Genomic DNA, 24247 nt, shown 5'->3' with positions numbered 1-24247 from the left:
CTGTTCCCTTCTGAAGGAACTTGAGAGCTCCCCACTACATAGAGACCAAGTTTAATGTCTCACTAAAACCCCTCCATAATTTGTCCCTTACTTATGGGTCATATCTCCACCCACCATTCCACCAAAGCATTCTATTTCCTCAAGGCATCTTCACTCTTTATTCTAGTGGCTTCCATCCTTCTGGAAGGCCCTTCCTCGATTCACAATATCTACTCTGTGAAGTTCTTCTTTACTTTCAATCCTCAGTTCACCACCCAACTCAAGAAGTATTTCTGACTTACTAGTAGCTATGTAGTAATTATGGTTATTTATTACTTCCATAGTAGTTTGCACCTCTATTAAAGAACTTCCTGTATTCTCTCCTCTTCTTGAGAGATCTGTGTTTTTGTCTCCTCCCACTAAAGTGTTAGTTTTGAAAGAAGTCATTTCTTATATTTGTTCTTTAATTCATCAATACTTTGGGGGTGTTTATTATATTAAGTTAGTGAATCAAAAAGAGTAGTACTCAGCGCAGTGAATAATGGTGGCTTAATAAACTGTTAGTGAATTGTTCTAATTAATTCTTCCTTATCTTTCTGGGCACCCTTCCTAGTAATGAAACTGATGTATAATGAACAGATATTAAACTAGATTTTACTTTCTCTTTTACTTTATGCCTATTTTATGATGGTAGAATGCTTGTGTCAAGTGGAAAATTATTTTGTTGAGTGCCTCTGAATTACCAATACTATGCTAAAAGTTATGGGGCGTACTAAAGGAGCTTATAGAACAGTACTTCTACATGAAAAAAACCCTTGTTCATATGCCATACTATCATATTCATTCTTTTAATTGAGTTATAGCAATTGATTTCAATTATTAAGTTTAAAAAATGTTTTTATTGAGGTGCCGTTGATTTTTAACATTATATGTTTCATAGAAACAGCATTATATTTCTACTTTTGTATACACTACAGTGTGCTCACCACCAAAATCAATTTTATTAATTTTTGAATAAAAATGAGAAGTAAATTTTTGTAGGGCTGGTTTGGGATTGCTTCTGTTTATAAAGGTCACATTTAAAAACCACTATAGTTTACTAAGATAATATCTTCGGTTTCCTGCTCCTAATACAATATCCTGAATGGTGACTAAAAGGAATAGATGTGAGATCAAATGTTTCAGCCATTTTAACTACAGTTTTTCTGAAACAGTCTTATAATTGCAGAAACACAGCTTGAAAAATTACGTTTTACAGTCTACGTGTTTTTACGTTTACATTTTAATTTAATTGGATTGTAATGAATCTTTTAAGTGGTTTAAATTTAGGCATAAAAGATGTCAAAGGTGTGTCCCAAATGTGAAATGTAGTAAAACTCCATCATAAGGCATTTCACTGTGCAATAAATTAATGTATCCTGTGGCTGCATCATATCCCTGCTGGGCCTAATAAGAATCGATGCCTTTTCCTCACTAAAACACACAGAGTCCACAATGAGGACACTTCCCTTGCCCAAACCCTGATATAAAAGTGTTGTTCCCTATTTAAATATGTTCTCCTTTTGTTTTCCAAGAAATTAGCTACATTTTATTATTTCAGCTTTTCAAGGGACATATATACAACTTACCTGCAAACAGCATTTCAGTGAATGACTCAGAAGGCAGTAAGAACCAGGTCTATTATTAGCTGGGTAGGCTTGTTCAGAGAGAAAGATGTGGTTTAGGCTTGATCACCAGTCTCCTCCCACAGTGAGGTAGCCTGCATCTGGGATCTCCTCCGTGGTTCTCAGGCCTGACTGCACAGGAGCAACTCCCCACGGAGCTCTGAGCCAGAGGTGCTCGTTTCTGCCTCCCGAGAACCACATTTAGCTGATGGTTCTAATGCACAGCCAGGCTGGGAGCCAGAAATTAAGTTTATGTGAACCTAACTGGAAACTTTTCTTGCACAGTCCCAACCTTTAGACCCTCAAGGAAGCTTGTTTTTTTGGCGCTGTCCTGTGGTTGCCAGTGTTCATGGCAGCTCAGGCCAATTAATGAGAAACCCAAAGAAGGTCTATAGAATCAGGGAAAAAGCTGCAGCTGAAAAGGACAGAAGAAAGCCCTCGGCCCTCAGCACCGGTTCGCGGAGGCTCCGGCTCGCCCCGGCCCTCCTGACGCATCCCGGAAACTATATCGCAGGCCCGAGCTGTCGCGGGCCATGTCCAAATTTAGAGTGATCATAAAGAACCCGGCTTACAGGAAAAAGCCCGCGTGCCTCTGAGCAGCACAGCCAGAAAACTCAATAAATTTTCAAAGACAGGGAGGCAGGAGAGGAAAGAGTGGTAGCACTTGGAGAGAGGGTTCACCCTGCGGGGCTCCTCCGCTCTGCGCCCTCCTGCCAGGTGATTCACAAGCTACAGCAGCGGGCTCCGGCTCCAAGAGGCGCTCAAGGTGCCCGGCGGGAATCTGCGCTGCGTAAGCAAAAACTCCGTTTCAGCTGAAAGCGAACAGCGGCCAACTTTTTTTTAATGAAAAGAATGTTAGCTTTGAGCATTTGACTGCTTTTAGTTAAAGGACTTGAAATGAATCATTCTGTAATTGAAGTCTTCGTTAGAATTAGCCCGATTGACTAATGAACATTTTTCACGTTAAAATGCCTGAACATGAGAAGAATAGAGCTACAGGAGGGCAGGGGGAAGGCCAGTTGGATGCACGGTGAAGCAAAACAGTATAGGAAAATATCTTAGTTCCTCAACTGTAAAACAGATCTTTGGTATAAAAATAGTCTTTTGGGAAATAAGAAAAAACACTATATTAAATGTACTTATCGACTGTAAGATCAATCTCTATTTCAGAAACAAAAATATATGAAGAAATTCACTTTATATTCAAGAAAATGTCTTAGTATACGGAGACCAGTTAGCACATGGAGACTAGTTAGAAAGCCATTGCAAGACCAGGTGTAAGACATTAGGACCAGACCTGGAGGAGGGGTATAGGCATGTAAGGGAAGAGTAGGTGTACCATCCCTAGGAAGAAGACTCGCTGACATTTATCAAAGCCGGAATATTTCCAAACTTATTTTACCAACAAAAAACTTGAAATCCCTAATACGAAAATGAGAATGCATTAAAAGTTCAATTGCCATTTCCAGCTTAATGAATTTATAATCTCTACCAGTGGTTCTCAAACTTTAGCATGCAACAGACTCACTATTAAAGTACAGTTTCCGATTCAATAGATCTGAGATGGGGTCCAAGAACTGCATTTATAGCAAGTTCCCAGGCGATGCTGATGCTGCTAGTTTGGGGACCACACTTTGAGAACCACCGATGTAGACAATTACGTGGATTCTCATGTGGCATCCTTGATTCTTATTTCACAAACTTTATGAGACGAGGAAAAAAGAGTCAACACAGAGTAGTTATATGTATATTTTAATATATTTATATTTTATTTTATATATTTTATTTTACATACTTATATATTTATTTTATATATACAGTGTATACATATGTATATATACTATTTATTACTGGAAACAGTTCCAGATAAATGATATGGGTAAAAATAAATGTTTGTTGAATTCATTCAGTCATTAATTTAGTGAACAAGCACATATGTATATATTGAGTCCCTGCAATGTGTCAGGCATTGTTTTGTTTCTGTAAATATAATAAGAAAAGTGATGAAAAAGTCCCCTTACATTCAAGAAGGAAGAGATAGACATGTATAAAATAAGTAATAGGTAGGTAAAAATATGTAGTAGGGTAGGTGGTGATAAACTCAGTGGAAAAATGTAAAACCAAAAAAGAGGGAATTAGGGATTAAACTTTAGGTAGAATGACCAGGGAAGGCCTCACTGAGAAGTTGACCGGAGAATAAAGTTCTAGGGAGGTGAGGAAGGGAGTCGGGCAAATGCCTTGTGGAATAGCATCCCTGGAAGAGGAACAGCAGATGTAAAGACCCTGAGGCAGAGTCCTTGGAATGTTGGAGAAGCAGCAATGAGATCTATGTGATTGGAGTGGAGTGGACAAAGAGGAGACATAATAGGGTCAGATTACTGAGACTTATAGGTCACGGTAATGACTTTGGCTCTTCCTCTACGTGAGATGGGAAGTTGTTGGAGAGTTGTTTTTTTTAATGTTTGTTGAAGTATAGTTGATTTACAATGTTGTGTTAGGTTCAGGTGTACAAGAAAGTGAATTGATTTCTTTTCTATTATAGGTTATTATAAGATATTGAATATAGTTCCCTGTGCTATACAATAGGTCCTTGTTGTTTATCTATTTTATACGTAATAGTGAGTATCTGTTAATCCCAAACTTGTTGGAGAGTTTTGAGCAGAAGACTAAAATGGTTTGACTTGTATTTTATTTATATGTTTAATTTATTTTTGGCTGCGCTGGGTCTTAGTTGCAGCACGTAGGATCTTCGTTGAGGCATGCGGGATCTTTCGTTGTGGTGCACGGGCTTCTCTCTAGTTGTGGTGCACGGGCTTCTCTCTAGTTGTGGCACGCAGGCTCCAGGTCGTGTGGGCTCTGTAGTTGTGGTGCACAGGTTCCAGAGTGCGTGGGCCCTAAAGTCTGCGGCTCATGGGCTCTAGTTGAGGCACACAGGCTCAGTAGTTGTGGCACGTGGGCTTAGTTGCCCCATAGCATATGGTATCCTAGTTCCCCAAGATCTTAGTTCCCCGATCAGGGATTGAACTCCCATCCCCTGCATTGTAAGGCGGCCTCTTTACCACTGGACCACCAGGGAAGTCCCTTGACTTGCATTTTAACAAAATGTCTTTGCTTATTATGTTGAGGATATGCTGAAGGGAGAGGTTAAGGTAGAATTAGGGTGCCCAATGGAGAGTAATACAATAATCCAAGTCAATGGACTATTATTTGAGAGGAAAGAGTGAAAGAGAAGTATCACAATAGCACCTTTTTTCCTTTAAAATTTAGGACAGAAATGAACCCTGAAGGATCACGGATCACGCAAACGAAATGAGAGCACACCTTCCCCGGCCTGCTCTCTTCTGCCCTCTGGCGGTATGTCCAGATTATTCAGCACAGGTCTATCCTTCACAATATTTCTAGCAACCATGCAGGCTTCCTTAGAAGTTAGGATCAACCATATCCATAACGTTATGCAGCGTCTTTCACACCCACACCTGAAACTTACCCTACTTCTCTGCATCACATGACGGTTACTCATTTAAAATTTCCTATCAGAGCTTTTTTTTTTTTTTTGATAATTCTTCATGTTCTTCTCTGAGCTTTCTCCAGTAGTCCTCCCACATTCTGATTCTAAGAGGTAGCTAACTCTGACACTGCAATTACAGTGGCATTTATTAAAGGCATATTTTGAATTTCAGTCAGTGTGGAGATTAGAACCTATTCTTTTTTTTTTTTTTTAAGAACCTATTCTTGATGTTCCATCATACCTAAATGTTTTTTTTTTTTTTTTTTTTTTTTTTTTTTTTTGCAGTATGCAGGCCTCTCACTGTTGTGGCCTCTCCCGTTGCGGAGCACAGGCTCCGGACGTGCAGGCTCAGCGGCCATGGCTCACGGGCCCAGCTGCTCCGCGGCATGTGGGATCTTCCCGGAGCAGGGCATGATCCCGTGTCCCCTGCATCGGCAGGCGGACTCTCAACCACTGCACCACCAGGGAAGCCCACCTAAATGTATTTTTGATCAACTAAAGCACTTTGAAGCATCTATGATGAATCAAATGGGTAATTTAATGGTCATGAAAATAATCTGGGAAAAATAAAAGTATTATATATTATAAAATATAATCTTATTTCATGAGAAATAATATTATTATCGCTACTATTGAAAGTTTTTTTACTGAAATATAATCCTGATTATAAAATTAAGACATAAAACTTGATGAACTTACATCAATTTACCAGGAATAATTTTTAATAAATAGTCCATATTTATATAAACATACTCAATATATGACACCAGTTTAAATAACACTTAAATATTGATTCTGTGAGCACCTACCTAGATATCTCAAATTTTACTCACCATGTAATATACCCAAACAATTATCTTTCAGACCTCAAAGGAAAATAATATATAACAGCCTAAAGAGAAATTCTGAATTTCACAGGCTGTATCTTTATTTTATCAAAGGAAAATTGTTGTTTTTCTATATACTCTTAATTATTAAACTGACCAACTTTTGGTGGTGTCATGTAAAGGCAATTAAACACTGTTCAGGTCTTTGCACAGGACTAGAGCCATTTGAAATAGTTTTTATGATGAAATGTAGTTTCTGGCTTTTGACAAATGTGTGTTGAATGAGTGCACAAGATAACAAATGCTATTTGCTCAGCAAATATTTATCACAGCCTTGCAAGCCACTGGACACTGTGCCAGACCATGGAAATATAAAGATGACTAAGGCAAAATTTATTCAGGGAGGAGGAGTGTAAACAAAAATTACAATCTCTCTCTGAACAGAGTGCAGAGGAAGCACAAAGGAAGATGCCGCTCAGGGTCAGGAAATGCTCCAGAGAGAGAGTGGACCATGAGCGGAGCAGGGATGCACCACTTCCAGGATGTAGAGCTGAGACTTTTGTCCTCTGGCTACATTTATTATTATTTTTGTATGAATAACAATGAGCTGAATGCAAGGGGGAAGGACTGCAGAGATGTTTTAGAAAGGGGTGATGTCTCTCCCGTCATGTTTGCTCTGATGATTGGCTTGTGGTTTAGGCAGTAGTTACGGATGACGTGCTCCATCCTAAACTCTGTCTCTCTCCGACTCCTCCTCTTAGTGCCTTCCCAGCTATGAGCAGGGTGTGCAGGGCTGAGTGAAGAGGAGATATGGTCATACATGGTACTAGCCTGTAATATGAGGAATTAGCAGGAGACAGGGATTCCAGGACCAGCTTTGATGTTCTCTAGTGGTTTGATATTGGTAAATAACAAGAGTTCTGAGCTTCTGTTTCCTCATTTTAACATCTAAGCATAATAATATCACCTAACCTCAGGGTCCTGGTGAGAATGACATGACGTAATGAAAGTTTTTTCATAAACTATTTAAGTCTATGCATATGCTTGTTGTCACTATTTTAACATCTTCAATATTGCTACTAGTACCATTGCTGTTTATATTTCTCTAATAATTAATGATGTTGAGCATCTTTTCATGTGCCTCTTGGCCATCTGTATATCTTCTTTGGGGAAATGTCTGTTTAGGTCTTCTGCTCATTTTTTGATTGGGTTGTTTGTATTGTTGATATTCAGCTGCTAAAGCTGTTTGTATATTTTGGAGATTAATCCCTTGTCAGTTGTTTCATTTGCAAATATTTTCTCCCATTCTGAGGGTTGTCTTTTGTTCTTGTTTATGGTTTCCTTTGCTGTGCAAAAGTTTTTAAGTTTAATTAGGTCCCATTTCTTTATTTTTGTTTTTATTTTCATTCCTTTAGGGGGTGTGTCCAAAAAGATCTTGCTGCGATTTATGTCAAAGAGTGTTCTGCCTATGTTTTCATCTAAGTGTTTCAGTGTGTCTGGCCTTACATTTAGGTCTTTAATCCATTTTGAGTTTATTTTTGTGTATGGTGTTAGGGAGCATTCCAATTTCATTCTTTTGCATGTAGCTGTCCAGTTTTCCCAGCACCATGTATTGAAGAGACTGTCTTTCCTCCATTGTATAGTCTTGCCTCCTTTGTCATAGATTAGGTGACCATAGCTTCATGGTTTTCTCTCTGGGCTTTCTATCCTGTTCCATTGACCTATATTTCTGTTTTTGTGCCAATACCATACTGTCTTGATTACTGTAGCTTTGTAGTTTAGTCTGAAGTCAGGGAGCTCTATTCCTCCAGTTCTGTTTTTCTTTCTCAAGATTGCTTTGGGGGCTTCCGTTGTGGTGCAGTGGTTGAGAGTCTGCCTGCTGATGCAGGGGACATGGGTTCGTGCCCCAGTCCGAGAGGATCCCACATGCCGCGGAGGAGTTGGGCCCGTGAACCATGGCCACTGGGCCTGTGCGTCTGGAGCCTGTGCTCCACAGCAGGAGGGGCCACAACAGTGAGAGGCCTACGTACCGCAAAAAAAAAAAAAAAAAAAAAAAAAGATTGCTTTGGCTATTTGGGGTCTTTTGTGTTCCCACACAAATTGTAAAATTTTTTGTTCTAATTCTGTGAAAAATGCCAATGGTAATCTAATAGGGATTGCATTGAATCTGTACACTGCTTTGGGTAGTATAGTCATTTTCACAATGTTGATTCTTCCAATCCAAGAACATGGTATATCTCTCCATCTGTTTGTGTCGTCTTTGATTTCTTTCGTCAGTATCTTATAGTTTTCTGAGTATAGGTCTTTTGCCTCCCTAGGTAGGTTTATTCCCAGGTATTTTATTCTTTTTGTTGCGATGGTAAATGGGAATGTTTCCTTAATTTCTCTTTCTGATCTTTTGTTGTTTGTGTATAGGAATGCAAGAGATTTCTGTGCATTAATTTTGTATCTTGCAACTTTACCAAATTCATTGATTAGCTCTAGAACTTTCCTGGTGTTATCTTCAGGATTTTCTATGTATAGTATCATGTCATCTGCAAACAGTGACAGTTTTACTACTTCTTTTCCAATTTGGATTCCTTTTATTTCCTTTTCTTCTCTGGTTGCCATGGCTAGGACTTCCAAAACTATGTTGAATAATAGTGGCGAGAGTGGACATCATTGTCTTGTTCCTGATCTTAGAGGAAATGCTTTCACTTTTTCACCATTGAGAATGATGTTTGCTGTGGGTTTGTCATATACGTCTTAATTATGTTGGGGAAGTTTCTCTCTATGCCCAATTTCTGGAGAGTTTTAATCATAAATGGGTGTTGAACTTTGTCAAAAGCTTTTTCTGCATCTACTGAGATGATCATTTGGTTTTTATTCTTCAATTTCTTAATATGGTGTATCCTATTGATTGACTTGCATATATTGAAGAATCCTTGCATCTCTGGGAAAAATCCCACTTGATCATGATGTATGATCCTTTTAATGTGTTGTTGGATTCTGTTTGCTAGTATTTTGTTGAGGATTTTTACATCTATGTTCATCAGTTATACTGGCCTGGTTTTACCTTTCTACTTAATACTTAAGGAAAATGTGTGTAATTCCAATCCCTCTTTGAAATTGATATCTTTAAAAATATTTAGGTGTGAGGGAATTTCTGAACTTATTTTGACAGCTAATGAAAATTGCATAGTTCAGAGTGGAACTATCCCTGACCACCAGGAATTCATGATCTCATATCTTAGTCACCTGTATTGATGTAGAGATGCCACTGTGCATATTAGCACAGCATTAGTCATAGTGAGTCGCCAAAGCTAATACAATCAGAGGATTTTTTTTTCCTGCCCTGTACATTTTTCTTTTGGTGCAGAGTTCCCCTTATTTGTGTTTTCTTCCCCCCCAACTCTTTCTATTTTCTTTTGTTTCATACAGAATTATAAACCAATTCCAACGGATCGGTTGGGTTCCTGGATGAACTTTGGGAAAGACTTTAACAGTTATAAATTTTCCATCCATTAGACAATTAGCCACAGAAGTGCTGCTCAGTGTAACTGCATTCATTTTCTATTGCTACCTAGAGTTATAATGACATGGAGCCATACATAGTAACACTAGTCATAAAAAGAATGTTTCCAGATAGACTGGACCACACTGTGTAGGTATGTTTTTGAAGGTCAATTAACTGTCTATACTTAATGGCTGCATGCATGTAACAGTAAACATCCAAATGAAAACTGAAAATCATAGTTAGTTTTCCAGATGTTTTACCTATGAAGCCAAGCACCTGGAAATACAAAAACATCTGGATGACTAACTGTACTTATCACTTTTCACCCAGCCATTTTGGCATCATGCAGACGTAGACCAAATCACTTTTTTTTCCATATCAGTAGCAGTGAAAAGCTGCAGTAAGAATCACATTGTTAAGTAATATTAAGAGTAATACAAACAAATCAAATAAATCCAAAGTAAATAGTTGTTTGAACTGAAATTGTATTTAAGTTATTGAAACACATTCTTATACATGCATCAGAATCACTTTAAAGCTAAAGCATTTGAACGACATTGTTATAAATGGAGCTGCAGTATTTAAAATAATGGTTTATAATGTATTTCTTAAGCATTAGGAAATAATCTGGGTGTATAACAGATGAATATATGAACTTTATTTGAATTATGAAATAAAATTTAGGAAAGTGTTAACAAGTTTTAAACCACTGGTTTGGCTTTATATGTTAATAGTTTTCAACAAATACAGATGACTGAAATACCAAAGGACATAATCTGAAGGTATTATGGAGAGGTGGGTTGACCAGGAGGAGACAGGAATGGCAGAGACACTGTCACTTACTAACTATGGGACATAGGCAAGTCAGTGTACCTTAAATGTGTTGGGATGGAATAAAAGAACACACGTGACATGACCTCACCCTGCATGTGCACATGGTAGCTGTGTAATAAGTGCCAGTTGCCGTCTGCACAGAGAGCACCACAGGAGCCCACAAGGATGGATCATTTCGGGGTGAGCAGAGTTCTGTCTTACTCCTGATAGAACAGTGTCATTTTAACGGAGTGCTAACACATTATAGTTTCAGTTGCTACATGTGTTTAAAAAAATAATTATATAAAACTTAAAAAAAATAATGTATCATTTTTATCTTTCATATATTCTTAGAAAGTATTTTAAAAAGAGGTATCTGTTATTGTATTATTTTACATAGCAGAAAATAAGATACGAAAACATTGCTGAAAAGCTGTTTCAGAGACAGAATGAGAACACGGATCTCCACCAGACAGTTCAGTGCTCTTTCTCTTGACCTTACTGATACCAATGAAAACAGACACGGAAAATCTCATTCACAGACCGGGTGAGAAATAGCCTCAAATGGCAGGCCATTTACCTGCAACAAATACTATTCCACAACTTTCCATCTTTAGTGATATAAAATTTAAGTTATTTTTCCTCTCAGAAAACAATCAAATTTAATATGCTGGCGTCTCTTTTCACTTCCGCATTTGTAGAATCTAGTCACAGTTGTAAATGGCAGGTGGTGTTAGAATATCCTATTGTATTTTCTATCAGGAAAGAGGGCACAGTATCAATCAAACTACTAAAAACCTCTGAGTTATTTGAAAACTCCTCAATATCATTTTAATACATAATTTATTACCCTGGGTCATAGGCACAGGAATAAAGATTGGCAAATATAGGTAGCCCCCCTTTTGTGTCTTTTAAAACCTATGTGAAAATTTGATTGTGTATCAGATACTGTTTTGGCAGATTCAGTAGTAGATTCAGTAGTTTGCTATCTCAGTGTGACCATTTTTGTAAATCTTAAACTTGGTTTGCTTAGAAAATAATCTTCACCTACTATTTGGGCAAGGGAGTAAATACAGATTTTTAAAAAATGTAATGTTACCTTAAAATGAAGTAGCTTCTAATAATACCACTAATTACAACAAGTTTAAGTCACAAATTGATTTTCTATTTAAAAGCAGCATTTTACAACACTATAGAAAATGTCAATATTTCTGTGCAAAAGGGACACTTAAGGAAAGAATTGCACATCATATTTGTACAATAAATTTTGTGGAAAGAACAAGTACTTTTTTTTTCTCTAGCAAACACTTAGTATACACCAGGTACTATCATAAACATTTTAGAACACACTGTAATTGTAATCATTATCCTATGGGGTAATTACAACTATTGGTCCCATTTTTCAGGTGAAGAAACTGAGGTAAGGAAAGGTTAAGGAACTTTCCCAAGGTCACACAGCTAAAAGAGGCTGTGCCAAGATCCCAGCTCAGGCCGTTTGGCTTTGGAGTCTGAGCTTTTACCCACTGTTCAATATGACGCCTATTAAAAATAATCTGAAGACATTGGCCGATCCCCTTCAGGCTTCCAACAAAAGTACAGTAAACAATTACTTTGTCCTAAGAACGATTTGTGTCCTCGGACCAAAAAGCCACGAGCTGTTGTATGCAATAGTTCTTTGTAAGTGACATCTGCTCTGCTTTGTGAACGTCCCACGAGCATGCCAGAAAGTTAATATCAACTACAATTAAGGAGGAAAATTATTTGGGGCAACGTCACGTTTCACAAGAGCCTTGCTAAATAAAGCATTGCCAAAGAGCGAAAATATTAACGCTTTGCTAAAACCTTGCCTTTCTTTTCTGTGCCGACTTTTTTAAAAGGTGTAAACTGTGAATTGGAAGTTGATGAATGTCGGTCCCAGCCCTGCCTCAGTGGTGCAACCTGTCAGGATGCTGTGGAGGCCCATTTCTGTGACTGTGCCCCCGGCTTCCTGGGTGCTGGCTGTGAGCTCAGCACTGATGAGTGTGCCAGTGGGCCATGTCTCCATGGAGGGCTGTGCGTGGATGGAGCCAACAGGTACATTTTCTCCTACATTTGGGTCATTGGCTTGGAGTGAACTCACTGACCAGAAGCTATTGCACCAGTCATTCTGGTGAATTTGGAGATCTCACATCTCTGGCTTAAAATGTGCAGATTGCTTTTTATACTTTAAATATAAAAAAGCTGCAACATTCACATTTTATTAAAATAATGCAACCTTTGGATGTCATCTGTCTCAAGAGGGAGCATTTTCCAAGTCATTCTTGTAATAGTTTTGAACTGGTTCTGTTACAGAAAAGCGCCAGCCTTCCAGATCCATGAAACAAATGGAATCTACCTTCCGTATCTTTTGTAGATGCAAAAACAAAGCTAGAGATTATTCTATATGTGAATATAAGATTGTATTTATAAAATAACGAGCATATAAATCAAGTGGTGAAAAATAAATCCTTTAGGAATTTTATATAAACAGTGTTGGAAAGGGTGTTGATGTTAAATTAATTATATCTTGAATTTCTAGGTGTTTGGAGAATTGGGTGAATACTTTGAAGACAGCAGAACGATGAGAAGTAGCCATGTAATTCTGTTCCAAATTAGAGTCTATCATTGGCTTTTCAGTAAAAACAAAAACAAAAATAAAACAATAAATTACACCTTTTTTTTTTTTTTTTTTTTTTTTTTTTTTCTTTTTGCGGTATGCGGGCCTCTCATTCTTGTGGCCTCTCCCGTTGCAGAGCACAGGCTCCGGACGCGCAGGCCCAGCGGCCATGGCTCACGGGCCCAGCCGCTCCGCGGCATATGGGATCCTCCCAGACCGGGGCACGAACCCGTATCCCCTGCACCGGCAGGCGGACTCTCAACCACTGCGCCACCAGGGAGGCCCTAAATTACACCTTAATATGATGCATATAATAAATTTGGGTAATGGTAGTTGAATTCATATACATATTTTTGAAAGAACTTTCTAATACTTATTTAAACCACAAGCATCGAGTTATTAAACACTTAAGTTTTAACAGCATTAGCATTTAATATTGCCTTGACAGATCCTTCAGCGGCTCAGTGGAAGGCAAGATGGGCACTAAAGCTCCCCCTTTACAATAAGGAGTCTAAAGTTCAGGGAAGTTAGGTGACCCCCCATCCCCCCACAAATTCACACAGTTAATTCTTTGAAAAAGGAGGCCTAGAATTGAACTTTCCTTTATTTAATAAATAAGATATAATATATCCCAAATCTGAATTTTAAAGTGAATCAGACTCAAAAGGGCAGCAATAAAAGGCACGTGTGCTTCATATATACCCAGGAAAATAATGTGATTTTAAATAGAGCAAAGTGGTAGAACATTTTTTTTGTAAACTATAACCATTCTCCACGTCTTACCTGTGACTTTCAGTTACACCCAAATGATTCTCCAGTGGCTTGAATCTTCAGGCCTGGAGACAGGTCTGGGCAACAGATAGACCAGAAAGGCAGTTTCCACACAAGCGCTCCAGACAAAAGGAGGATGCTCTCCCAGCCATGCTTCACTGTTTCCAGAAAGCATCAGAACAGAAGGCACACAACGCTTTTAATGCCTATGGAAATGCAAACAGAGCAAGGCTGAACCTGCCAGCTTTCCTCTCTTCACCTGAATGCGTGCCATGAATAATTTTTCTATTGTATCCACATCTCTCTTATGACCTAAATTTTGAAATCATTGCAAGGTCAGCAATTACAACCTGACTTTATTTTCCCACAGCAAAAAATTAACACATTTGCTATGAGGAGTGTGGGAAAGTCAGAAACTATACCCCATGAAAGGTTCTTGCAGACAAAGGAAGATTCAAATGGAGACTGATTCCGTGAATTTAGGTCCACTAGCCAGCCGTGACCACAGGACTCTTGTCTCCAATGTCTTACACATAGTAGGTTTGTAGTAGGTATTTTTAATTAAGTAAATGGAATAGTGAATGGAGGATTTCTAGCTAGCAAAATTATGTATAAAAATTATAGTCACTTATATTTGCTAATATTTAAGTTTCTTAGTAAAATCTTAATATCTGTGTTGGTGGTAAATAGACACACAGCCGTGGTGAACAGGACTGTTACTCTTTATACAATACTAGGTATCCCTCCCCCCAGACACTCATTTTATCTAAGCTGAGTGTGTAAGCCCATGTTTTTGTGATACTAGATCCTCGAGGAGAGACTGTCTAAACTGAAAGCCTATTCTTGATAAAGTGAACAACTCTCCCCAACAGATTTGTATTTTAGGTCTGTCAGATAATCCCACTTAATCAGTGAATGATTACAAACAGCAAGACTAAAATATTCTTGTACTCTGAAAATAAGAAAACATAAGTCAAAATTTATATAATGAGAATTTTTCCTGTTTTTTTTTCATAATTTATTGTTTCATTTTTCATAAGGGACCTCTTTTCTGGGCTCTCTATATTAAAAAAAATGCCTTGATGATATAAATCAGTTTCTACTTCTTCACAATATTAACAACTTTATTTGGTACTATTCAGTAGTTTTATTCAGTATTTTCTGCTCTTTGGCATGCCATGTCCATTCTTTATATGCACATTTAATTACGCCAACAACTCTGTCACAAAGGTACGATTACCTTCAATTTACGGGTGAGGAAATTGAAGTATACAATCATGGTTTCTAAATAATTTTGATTGAAAACTGTACTGTAAAATTTTAAAGATAAAAGCTATTTATATGGAAGCGCATAATGCTTTCAGGCTTATAGAGATGATTCCTCAAGGTTTTTGATAAGTATTAAAACCATGCCATGGGTCTGGGGTTGACAGACAAGTGAAGAGACAGGATAACAATATTTGATCTTAATATGACCAAGAGTTGATGTGACAATTTCATTTTACTCTCCAGGTACAGCTGTAACTGCGTGGGTAGTGGATTCACAGGGACACATTGTGAGACCTTGATGCCTCCATGTTGGTCAAAACCCTGTCACAATAATGCTACATGTGAGGACAGTGCTGACAATTACACTTGTCACTGCTGGCCTGGTAAGTGACAAAATATCTTCCACCTTTTTTTTTTTTTTTGCTTAGAATAGAAACAAATTGCTTATAGCAAATAGAAACTAAAAATTCTTGTTGCTAAAGGTTTAAAACCAACTCTTTCTTCTAGTTATCATTGTTTAATTTAATTGTATTCTTCAGTGCTCAAACATATCTACTGCTACACTATACATTGTCTGAAGTAGGTTACCAAGCTGCCCAATCATCAGAATCTTCTGGAAGAAACACAGAGGGAAAAAAAGTCAATGGAAGGGTTGATTTCAGCATGGTCTTCGTGGAGTAAAATTCACTGGAAGATGCTTCCTTTTCCTCCAAGATGTTTTCCTTGATGCTAGAATACATTAAAACCCATGAAACACTATTAAAATCCTAAGTGCTTGTATTATAATTCATGGAGTCAGTCAGTGTGATCATAATGGTCCCCATAAAGGGTGTAGAATGATAATCCAGAAATGGGTGTATTCTCCTAGCCCTTTTTAATGTAAAAGAGAATACAAGTTACACACACATAAACCATAACTAAAAATTACACTTAAAGGGTAATTAGACTTGAGTGTAGAGGTGATACCAGAATCAGTAGGAAACATTATGTGATACTTGAATCAACAGGCCACCCATAAATATTGATGTTAATTTTGGCAATGAACCTGCTTGACGTATTTTAACCTAATTCTTACTGGGATTTTATTGCTAGAAATGAAAGAGCATTTCATCTCTCTTCTTTCTTGATCCATTGGAAAACACTGATAAATTCATGATTATTTAAAACCTAGCTGTTGCAAGCTTGCTGGTCATCTACCCCCTCCTGCCCACTCACGTTACTGTCTGAGGAAAGGATGACCCTGTGGCTGGGGAGGAGGCATGGAGACCAGGGTCAGTCCCGTCAGTAGCAGCTTCTGATGGAAAGACATCTCATTGCCTGAGGCACGTGTAACACGCTTTGGTTGAACACATTTTGTAGGTAAAAACAAAACAAACATAAAAGTATAAAAGGAAGTTTGGAATTCTTCTGTGGCTCAGAAATCTATGTATCTCATGTGTCTCCCCACTTCCAGACAACGAATAGGGTATATTTTTATCCTTTGGTCATTGGCTCTGGTCAGTAGGAAACAGTATGTAACACTTGAATCAACAGGCCCCCTGTAATACTGAATTTTTTCCAAAACATGTTATTCCACATTCTTGTCATCAACCGACACTCAACACTCAATCAGCACTCTGGGCAGGACCTCAGTCCCTAAGCAGGGCATGGAGCAGACAGCTTGGGAGCAGGACAAGTCCACCATTTGTTAGCCAAGTAAACTAGGGTGAGTTACCTCTTAATTCTTAACCTCTTAATTCTTAAATTTCTCATCTGCAAATGAAGGATAAACAAAAAAACTACTTGTAGTGTTGTTGTGAGGGGTAAAATTATAAAAATAGAGCCTGGCACATATTAGGTACTGAAAGAAAAGGCAACTATGTATTACTACACACCAAGCTCTACACCAGGAGGTGGAAATTGTGTATGAGAGATGGTTTCTGTGCCCTAAAGGCTTTGTAATGGAGCCAGGCAGTTAAGAGGAGCTGCCTTAAAAAAGACCAGTATGTTACACAGCAAAGCCAGTCCTGGTCTTTTTTTAGGCAGCTCCTCTTAACTGCCTGGCTCCAATGCAAAGGCTTTAGGGCACAGAAACTAACATGGTATTGTGAAGCAGTTATACTCTAATAATGATCTATTAAAAAAAAAGACCAGCATGTGTTCCATACAGTCAAGCCACATGGATTTCAGTGCCATGATTCCTCATATGAGGAATCTGGCAATCAAAAAGACATGGCTCCTCCTTCCAAGGAGCTTAAATTCTATCTGGGATACAGTTTGAAAAAAATGTGTACAGTACAATTTTGGGTACAATAAGAAGCTCTAATAAATTCTGTAAAAGGGATTAAGGAGAGAAGAAGTTCAGGGATGGCTTGACCAAGGAGGCACCATTTTAGAAAACTTGAAAGATCACTAAGCATATCCCAGAAATGTAACCACTAGCCATGTGACTTTGGCCATGTTACCACTCTGAGCCTCAGTGTCCTCATCGATAGATAAAGCAGAGATGATGATAATAATATCTACCTCATAGTGTTGTTGTGGAGATAATTCCAGCAATATAGAAGGAGCTCCCAGCTCAGTCTAGACCATAGGGAGCACTCGATAAATGTCAACTAGATACTAAGATTAGAAGGTTGGCCATTCTAGACCCTATGGCCAGTACGTAGCAGCTCATCACTTATTTAAGGATAGAAGAGAGGAAGAGAAAGAAGAGGGAAAGAAGTAAGGGCAGCAGACACACATGGAAAAGAGCATGTCCAATTGTGGAACTTTGAGTGATTTTTTAAAATGCTGGACTACGCAGGGCTGAGGGTAGAGAGATGGGGCTGGGGAGCCAGATGTGACTGAAGCCGGATCACAATGCTGTTTGTGTGCCCTGCAAACTACAGGGCAGAGAAGTGACATAATCTGACCTGTTAATTTAAAAAGAGCTCTCTGGCACTTTAGTGGAAGGTGATTGAGAGAAATAAGGCTAAAGGCAGGAAATCTGGTGAGAGTTCTGCAATAGTTTAAATAAGAGATAAGCCAACTGGCCAGAACAAAGACCATAGTGGTGAGGGTGGAGATGAGGGGATGGATGGCCATGAGAGCACTTTAGGAGGTAGAAATGATGTGGGGATTGAGAAAGGGACACCAGAAATGATGTGGGGATTGAGAAAGGGACACCGATTTAGGACAGTTCTACTTCTGAGTTTCTTGGGTCGCTGGATGGATGGTGATTTTGCCTAAAGAGAAAACTCAGAATGTCTTTGTACCCAATTCTCACAGTTATATAGAAAGAGAAGATTTAATGCTACAAGCTACTCCATATCTAAGAAAAGGAGACCATTCCTTTGGATCACGAGACCACTGCCACTGAGCACGATGGCAAGGATCCACTGCTGGAATTGCCCAGGGTCCTCATTTCAAGAGTAATTAATTACAAGAAGGGTTAGTCACTTTAAATGCCTATCTTGAAAGTTTCCCTGTTACCCAGAAAAGATTGGGTTTTTTTTTTTTTTTAAAAACACATAATTTAAGAACCCTGGGGTCTTGACTCAGCATCATATTGTTTCTTTGTACAGAGTTTTACAGGAAAACTTGTTAAATCTATTAAATGTAGCCTTGATTGGAGGAATCTAATTATATACATTGTTAAAGGGTACAGCACATCCCCACAGGGCCCCAGTGGTGGGGACAGGACTGGTAAAACTATAAATCAGAACCTTCCTAATGTTCAGGATAAGAATAAGACAATGCATGAGCCAGAAAGGACTTATGAAGGTTCTAAATTACTTCCTAACCTGGCCTGTGTATGAGTCTTCAAACTTAGAATGAGAAGAAAATTGAAAATAATCAGAACTTTCTTTAGTAAGTCGACTGTAGCACAAGTTTTTATAATGGCTTTGTGACAACCATTATTTAGTGAATATTTGTAGATCCTTAAGTATGAAATAGAAGCACTTAAAAAGCAGACATTCAGGCATAAAAGACTGAGGGTTCTGGGCGAGGGTCACTACCAAGGATTGTGGGACCTTGATCTGACATGTGCTTTTAGTTTCCTTTTCGACTCTAAGTTTCTTCTTCAGACTGCTGACAAAGACCCCAGGGGTCAAATGTGACAAAAGCATTATATTGTTGAGCAACAGAATTTGTGTTGTGCTTTCGATCTGACATAGGGCCCCGTTCAGGTTTTTATTAAAATTACAAAATAAGCGATCACATCATATTCTCATTATCTGCTTATTAAGAGTTCATCAATTCTCTAGTTTATCTGCTAAGCTAGGATTATCATCTAAATTGTTGATTAGAACTATTTGAATCTCATTTGGACATTGATTGAAGGCCTACTACGCAGGTGTTGCTCTGTCCTGGAGTGGAGAATAAACAAACAGTCCCTGCTTTTGTGAAGCTTACAGTCTGTTGAGGGAGACAGCTATCAAATACATCAACAAATGAAAGCTATATATGTAAATAAATTTTAAAAGATAGCTATAAAAGTAAGTATATAATAGCAATCATTGTAAGACAATGAAAGGAAAGAATTGGGTATATAAGAGAAAAAAGGATCTTACTTAGATCTGACCATGAGGATAAGAGACGGAGCCTGAAAGCTCAGAGTTATCCAAGCACAGTCTTGGAGAAGGGTTTTCTGGAGAGGGAACAATGTTATAAAGGCCCTGGGGTAGAAAACATTCTAGGGACAGGAATGCAGACATGGGATTAGGGCCAGATAATAAAGGGGGCCGGTCAGGTTAACAATTTTAAATTTTATTCTGTGTGAAAAGGGAAGCCATTGAATGGTTTTAAAGTAAAGAAATACCATGACTTGACTTATAACTTTTACAACTCTGGATTGTAAATTTAACATGGATAGACCGTGCAAGGGAGTTCAAAAAGCAAGTTGCAGAAGGATGCGTGCAGTACAATTCCAGTTATGTTAACACACACACAATAAATATATACATATATAGTTTTAACAGGGCATATGTATGTAAAACCAGAGGAATAGTTCTGGTAGGGACTTTCTTTTATATTTAACATTAAAATGTTTTATAAAGTACTAAATCATTCATGTTTTATTGTTTTTATTCTCGTCCCTAACAAAATGACCCAGCTAAATCCATTCAAATACAAATCACTATTTTATTGTCTCACTGAGTGTTAAGAAGCAATCATTTACCTTTACTTTGAGTTTTAAGAGAAGAATTTAGGGTTGGTTATGTAGATCCTGCTGATTTTACAGCTATTCTCTGGAAAAAATATATCATTTTTTTTCCTTGCTTAACATTCAAACAATTGGAATATTTGAGGAATTGGAGTCTAGTTAAAATGTCCAGGTTAGATCAAGGTTATCCTGAAGTTCCTTGTTCATCCAATCTTTATTAAAAGCATTGATCGATATTGTAGGAGTGACTCCATTGTTACTATTACTCATGTTCGTGGAAGCCTCCCTTACCAGATCCCTTGCCAGCTCCTTGAGGGAGGCCCAGCACCTTGTTAACTGGTGCCAGCACAGTGGCCAGCCTCTGGTCAGGCACATACTCTATGGTTGAGGGGCTTTGACTCAGCAGCTTCTCTGAACGTTTATCCTGCAGGGTACACGGGGGCCCAGTGTGAGACCGACATCGATGAATGCAGTAGTAGCCCCTGCCAGTCTGATGGGGAATGCGTGGAGCTGTCTTCAGGGGAAGGGCATGGGCACCTTGCCCAGCTGCTCTCTCTGTCCGGCCGCCCCGAAGCCTCAGGTTACATCTGCATCTGTCCACCTGGACTCACAGGTGAGGCCCAGGGCTGGGGAGATGCCTTGACTTTCTAGCGTTTGATGGCAGATCACGCATTCAACCAAATTGTGGATGAGCAGTGAGATCTGTGCCGTAAAACCTTTGTTGCCGTGGTGCAAAGGGTCCCCCTTGTGGGCCTGAAAAATACCTCATTTTGCATATCATAATTCCTCAGATCATGAGGAAAATGTTAAAAATAGGGATAGAAGAGGTGTACGAAAGGGGAAATACTTGTATACATTATCCTGGGAATTAGAAGCTGACTCAAATTCTTCACCTTATAAACAGAAAATGTTGGAATTTTTATGTCATTAAATTTTATAATGATGTTACATTTTGTTATTCAAATTTGCTTAAATAAGTTAACATACTTATATTTACACAGAAAAATTATCTAGTCTCAAGTAATCAACTATTCTATAGCTAAAGTTGTTCCCTATATCAAATTTAAATGACTCTAACTTGTTCTACAGCATTCTTACTCTAAAATGCAGAGGAAATGTGCACATATGTTTTCCAATGAACAGTTGTGTTTGTGTCTGCTCCCATTTCTGAAACTTTTCAGAAGTTTGGAGACAGTCCCGTATTTGGTAATGAGTAGCAGCTTACCTACAATTGCATGGATACCACTGAGAAAACTAATTACAACCTAGATTTCTATCTTATTCTTTTCTCAATAGATCCAGTGATATCTGAGGAAAATATTTCAGCTGCTATCGGGGATTTCTGAGAAAAGAAAAAAAAGGGGAGGGGGTCTATTTATTTGATGGCAGTGTTTGCTGTAAGGTTGCTGTAGAAGATTTCCTTATGCACTGTCCCCTCTATGAAAAATACACAGGGGAGGGCTTCCCTGGTGGCGCAGTTGTTGAGAGTCCGCCTGCCGATGCAGGGGACACGGGTTCGTACCCCGGTCCGGGAAGATCCCACATGCTGCGGAGCGGCTGGGCCCGTGAGCCATGACCGCTGAGCCTGCGCGTCTGGAGCCTGTGCTCCGCAACGGGAGAGGACACAGCAGTGAGAGGCCCGCGTAGTACCAAAAAAAAAAATAAAAAAATACACAGGGGAAAAGCCTCTCCAGTGTCAACATCAGTATAAGTATTGTTTTTCCTGAATAGCTTCTAGCGTGCATGCTTTTTCCCATAGTAAAATGTGTGCAAATAAATATTGATAAATGAAAAAAAGCATGAAATAAATCTTGCAGTACGTCACATTTCCCAACAATGTAAGATGCCAGAAATCTTATAGGTAAAAGTGGGTTCTACAAGCATATATGTTTTTCTGGAATATATTTCTGTATTTACCCTACCTCTGAGATTATTTAAATTTCCTGTTTCTGTTTCTTACATTTGCCTTTTTATTTTTCTTATTTTTTCTGAATTGTTTGGTCCTGGTATAGTGTAAGTATTTTTGTCAGCTACTTTAAATCCCTCTTGGAACAAGGTAAGGGAGTTCTAAAATTTTTTATTGGGTTTAGGGTTATAAAGAAGAGATTCTATCAAAGTCAGAGGCCATTGCTAATGTTGCCTTATCAGATAAAAGAACATGGTTGACCAAAGAATCTGCAGATCCACACAGGAGAGGCAGTGAGATGTTCCAGGGAAGTGTGTTGGCCTTAATTTCTGAGGAGCAGCCAAGAATGACTATATGAGTTAAGAAGTCCTGGACTGCCCCATGTATGGCTTAATGAAATTGCTTATTTTCCACTCGTGTGAACTCCAAAAATGGGTTCTCATAATCAATTGTCCTTCAAATAGTGATTCAGGGTCACAAGTTCCTCTCTTTTTTTTCCATCTTCAAAACGTGGTTTCCAAGTTTACCATGCTCTATTGCAACAAGCAACAGGTGGAGGAAAGACAACGGAGTGTGGCATCTAGAAAGTTTTTTATGGCCCTAAAAGAGGTGACTATGTCTTCTACTCACATACCATTGGTCAAATTTAGTTTTAGGACCACATTTAACTGCAGCAGAGACTGGGAAATCTAGTTTTGTGGTGTACCTAAAATAAAAAGAAAATGGGCTTCATGAACAGTTATCCACTTTGTCTTCTCATTCTTTTGACATTTTCTTTGGCAAAGCAGAAGTTTTTAATTTTAGTGACGTTTATCAGTTATTCCTTTCATGGATCATGCCTTCAGTGTTGTATCTAAAAAGTCAACTTACCCAAGGTTACCTAACAACAGGTTTTCTCCCATGTTTTCTTCTAGGTGTTTTGTAGTTTTCTTTTTGTATTTAGGTCTGTGACACATTTTGTGTTAATTTTTGTGAAGGGAGTAAGGTCTGTTTCTAGTTTCATTTTTCTGCTTGTGGCCATACAATTGTTCCACCACCATTTATTGAAAAGACTGTCTTTGTTCCATTGAATTGCCTCTGCTCCTTTGTCAATGATCAGTTGTCTATATTTACATTAATCTGTTTCTGGATTCTCTATCCTGTTCTATTTATCTATTTGTGTGTTCTTTTGCCTGTACCACACTGTCTTGATTGCTGTCTTGAAGTCTTGAACTTGGGTAGTGTCAGTCCTCCAACTGTGTTCTTCTAGTTCAATATTGTGTTGGCTATTCTGGGCCTTTTGCCTCTCCATATAAACTTTAGGATCAGTTTGTTGATATCTATGTAACAACTTGCTGGGATTTTGGTTGAGAGCTCATTGGGAAAAACTGACATCTTGACAATATTGAGTCTTCCTATCCATGAACGTGGGATATCTCTCCATTTATTTAGTTCTTTGATATCTTTCACCAGGGCTTTGTAGTTTTACTCATATCAATCTTATACATATTTTGTTAGATTTATACCTAAGTATTTCATTTCATATTTCACTTGGGGGTGCCAATGTAAATGGTGTTGTGTTGTTAATTTCAAATTCTACTTGTTCATTGCTGTTATGTAGAAAAGCAATTGACTTTTGTATATTATATTAACCTTGTACTCTGCAACCTTGCTATAATCATTTATTAGTTCCAGGAGATTTTTTGTCAATTCTTTCATATTTTCTACATAAATAATCACGCTCCTGCCTTTTAAAAAAATTAACATTTGCGTGGTATGCCTTTTTCCATCCTTACACTTTCAACTTACTTATTGAACTTGAAGTGAGTTTCTTCTAAATGGCATATTAAAAAGCATATTATTGGGCCATGCTTTTTCAAAATTATGCTGTCAACCTCTGCCTTTTAATTGATATAGTTAGACCATTTACCTTGAAGTAATTATTGATATATTAGGGGTGAACTCTGCCATTTTATTTTCTGTTTTCTGTTTGATTTCTTTGTTTCTCTTTTCTTATCTTTCTGTGGGTTACTTGACCATTTTTTTAGGATTTCATCTTGATTTATTTATAGTATTTTCAGCTGTATTGGGTAGTTTTCATAGTGGTTGTTCTGGGTATTACAATATACACATGTAACTTATCATAGCCTATTGGTATTAACATGTTACAATTTTGGGTGAAGTGGAGGAAGACTCTATTTCCACTTAGGTCCCTTTGTCTTCCCCACTTTAAAATATCATTGTCTTGAGGATAAGATGGTATTATAATTCT

The 24247-nt window shown here is 38.2% G+C and overlaps 1 protein-coding gene across 3 annotated transcripts in view; it reads left to right on the top strand.

The window, feature by feature from the left end:
• The window catches only part of CRB1 (crumbs cell polarity complex component 1), a 247740-nt gene that overhangs the window by 109760 nt on the left and 113733 nt on the right, over positions 1-24247 (top strand). For all 3 annotated transcript variants that reach the window (XM_081221243.1, XM_081221241.1, XM_081221242.1), the window contains 3 exons: positions 12165-12360; positions 15206-15345; positions 20521-20703. In XM_081221243.1, the coding sequence (XP_081077369.1) occupies positions 12165-12360; positions 15206-15345; positions 20521-20703 (519 nt within the window). The remainder of the gene's footprint in view (positions 1-12164; positions 12361-15205; positions 15346-20520; positions 20704-24247) is intronic.

The sequence above is a fragment of the Mesoplodon bidens genome, assembly GCF_964165515.1.
Source record: "Mesoplodon bidens genome assembly, chromosome: 2".
NCBI classification, from domain to species: domain Eukaryota; kingdom Metazoa; phylum Chordata; class Mammalia; order Artiodactyla; family Ziphiidae; genus Mesoplodon; species Mesoplodon bidens.
Note: the sequence above shows the minus strand (reverse complement) of the source record. Positions and strands in the feature narration are given on the sequence as shown.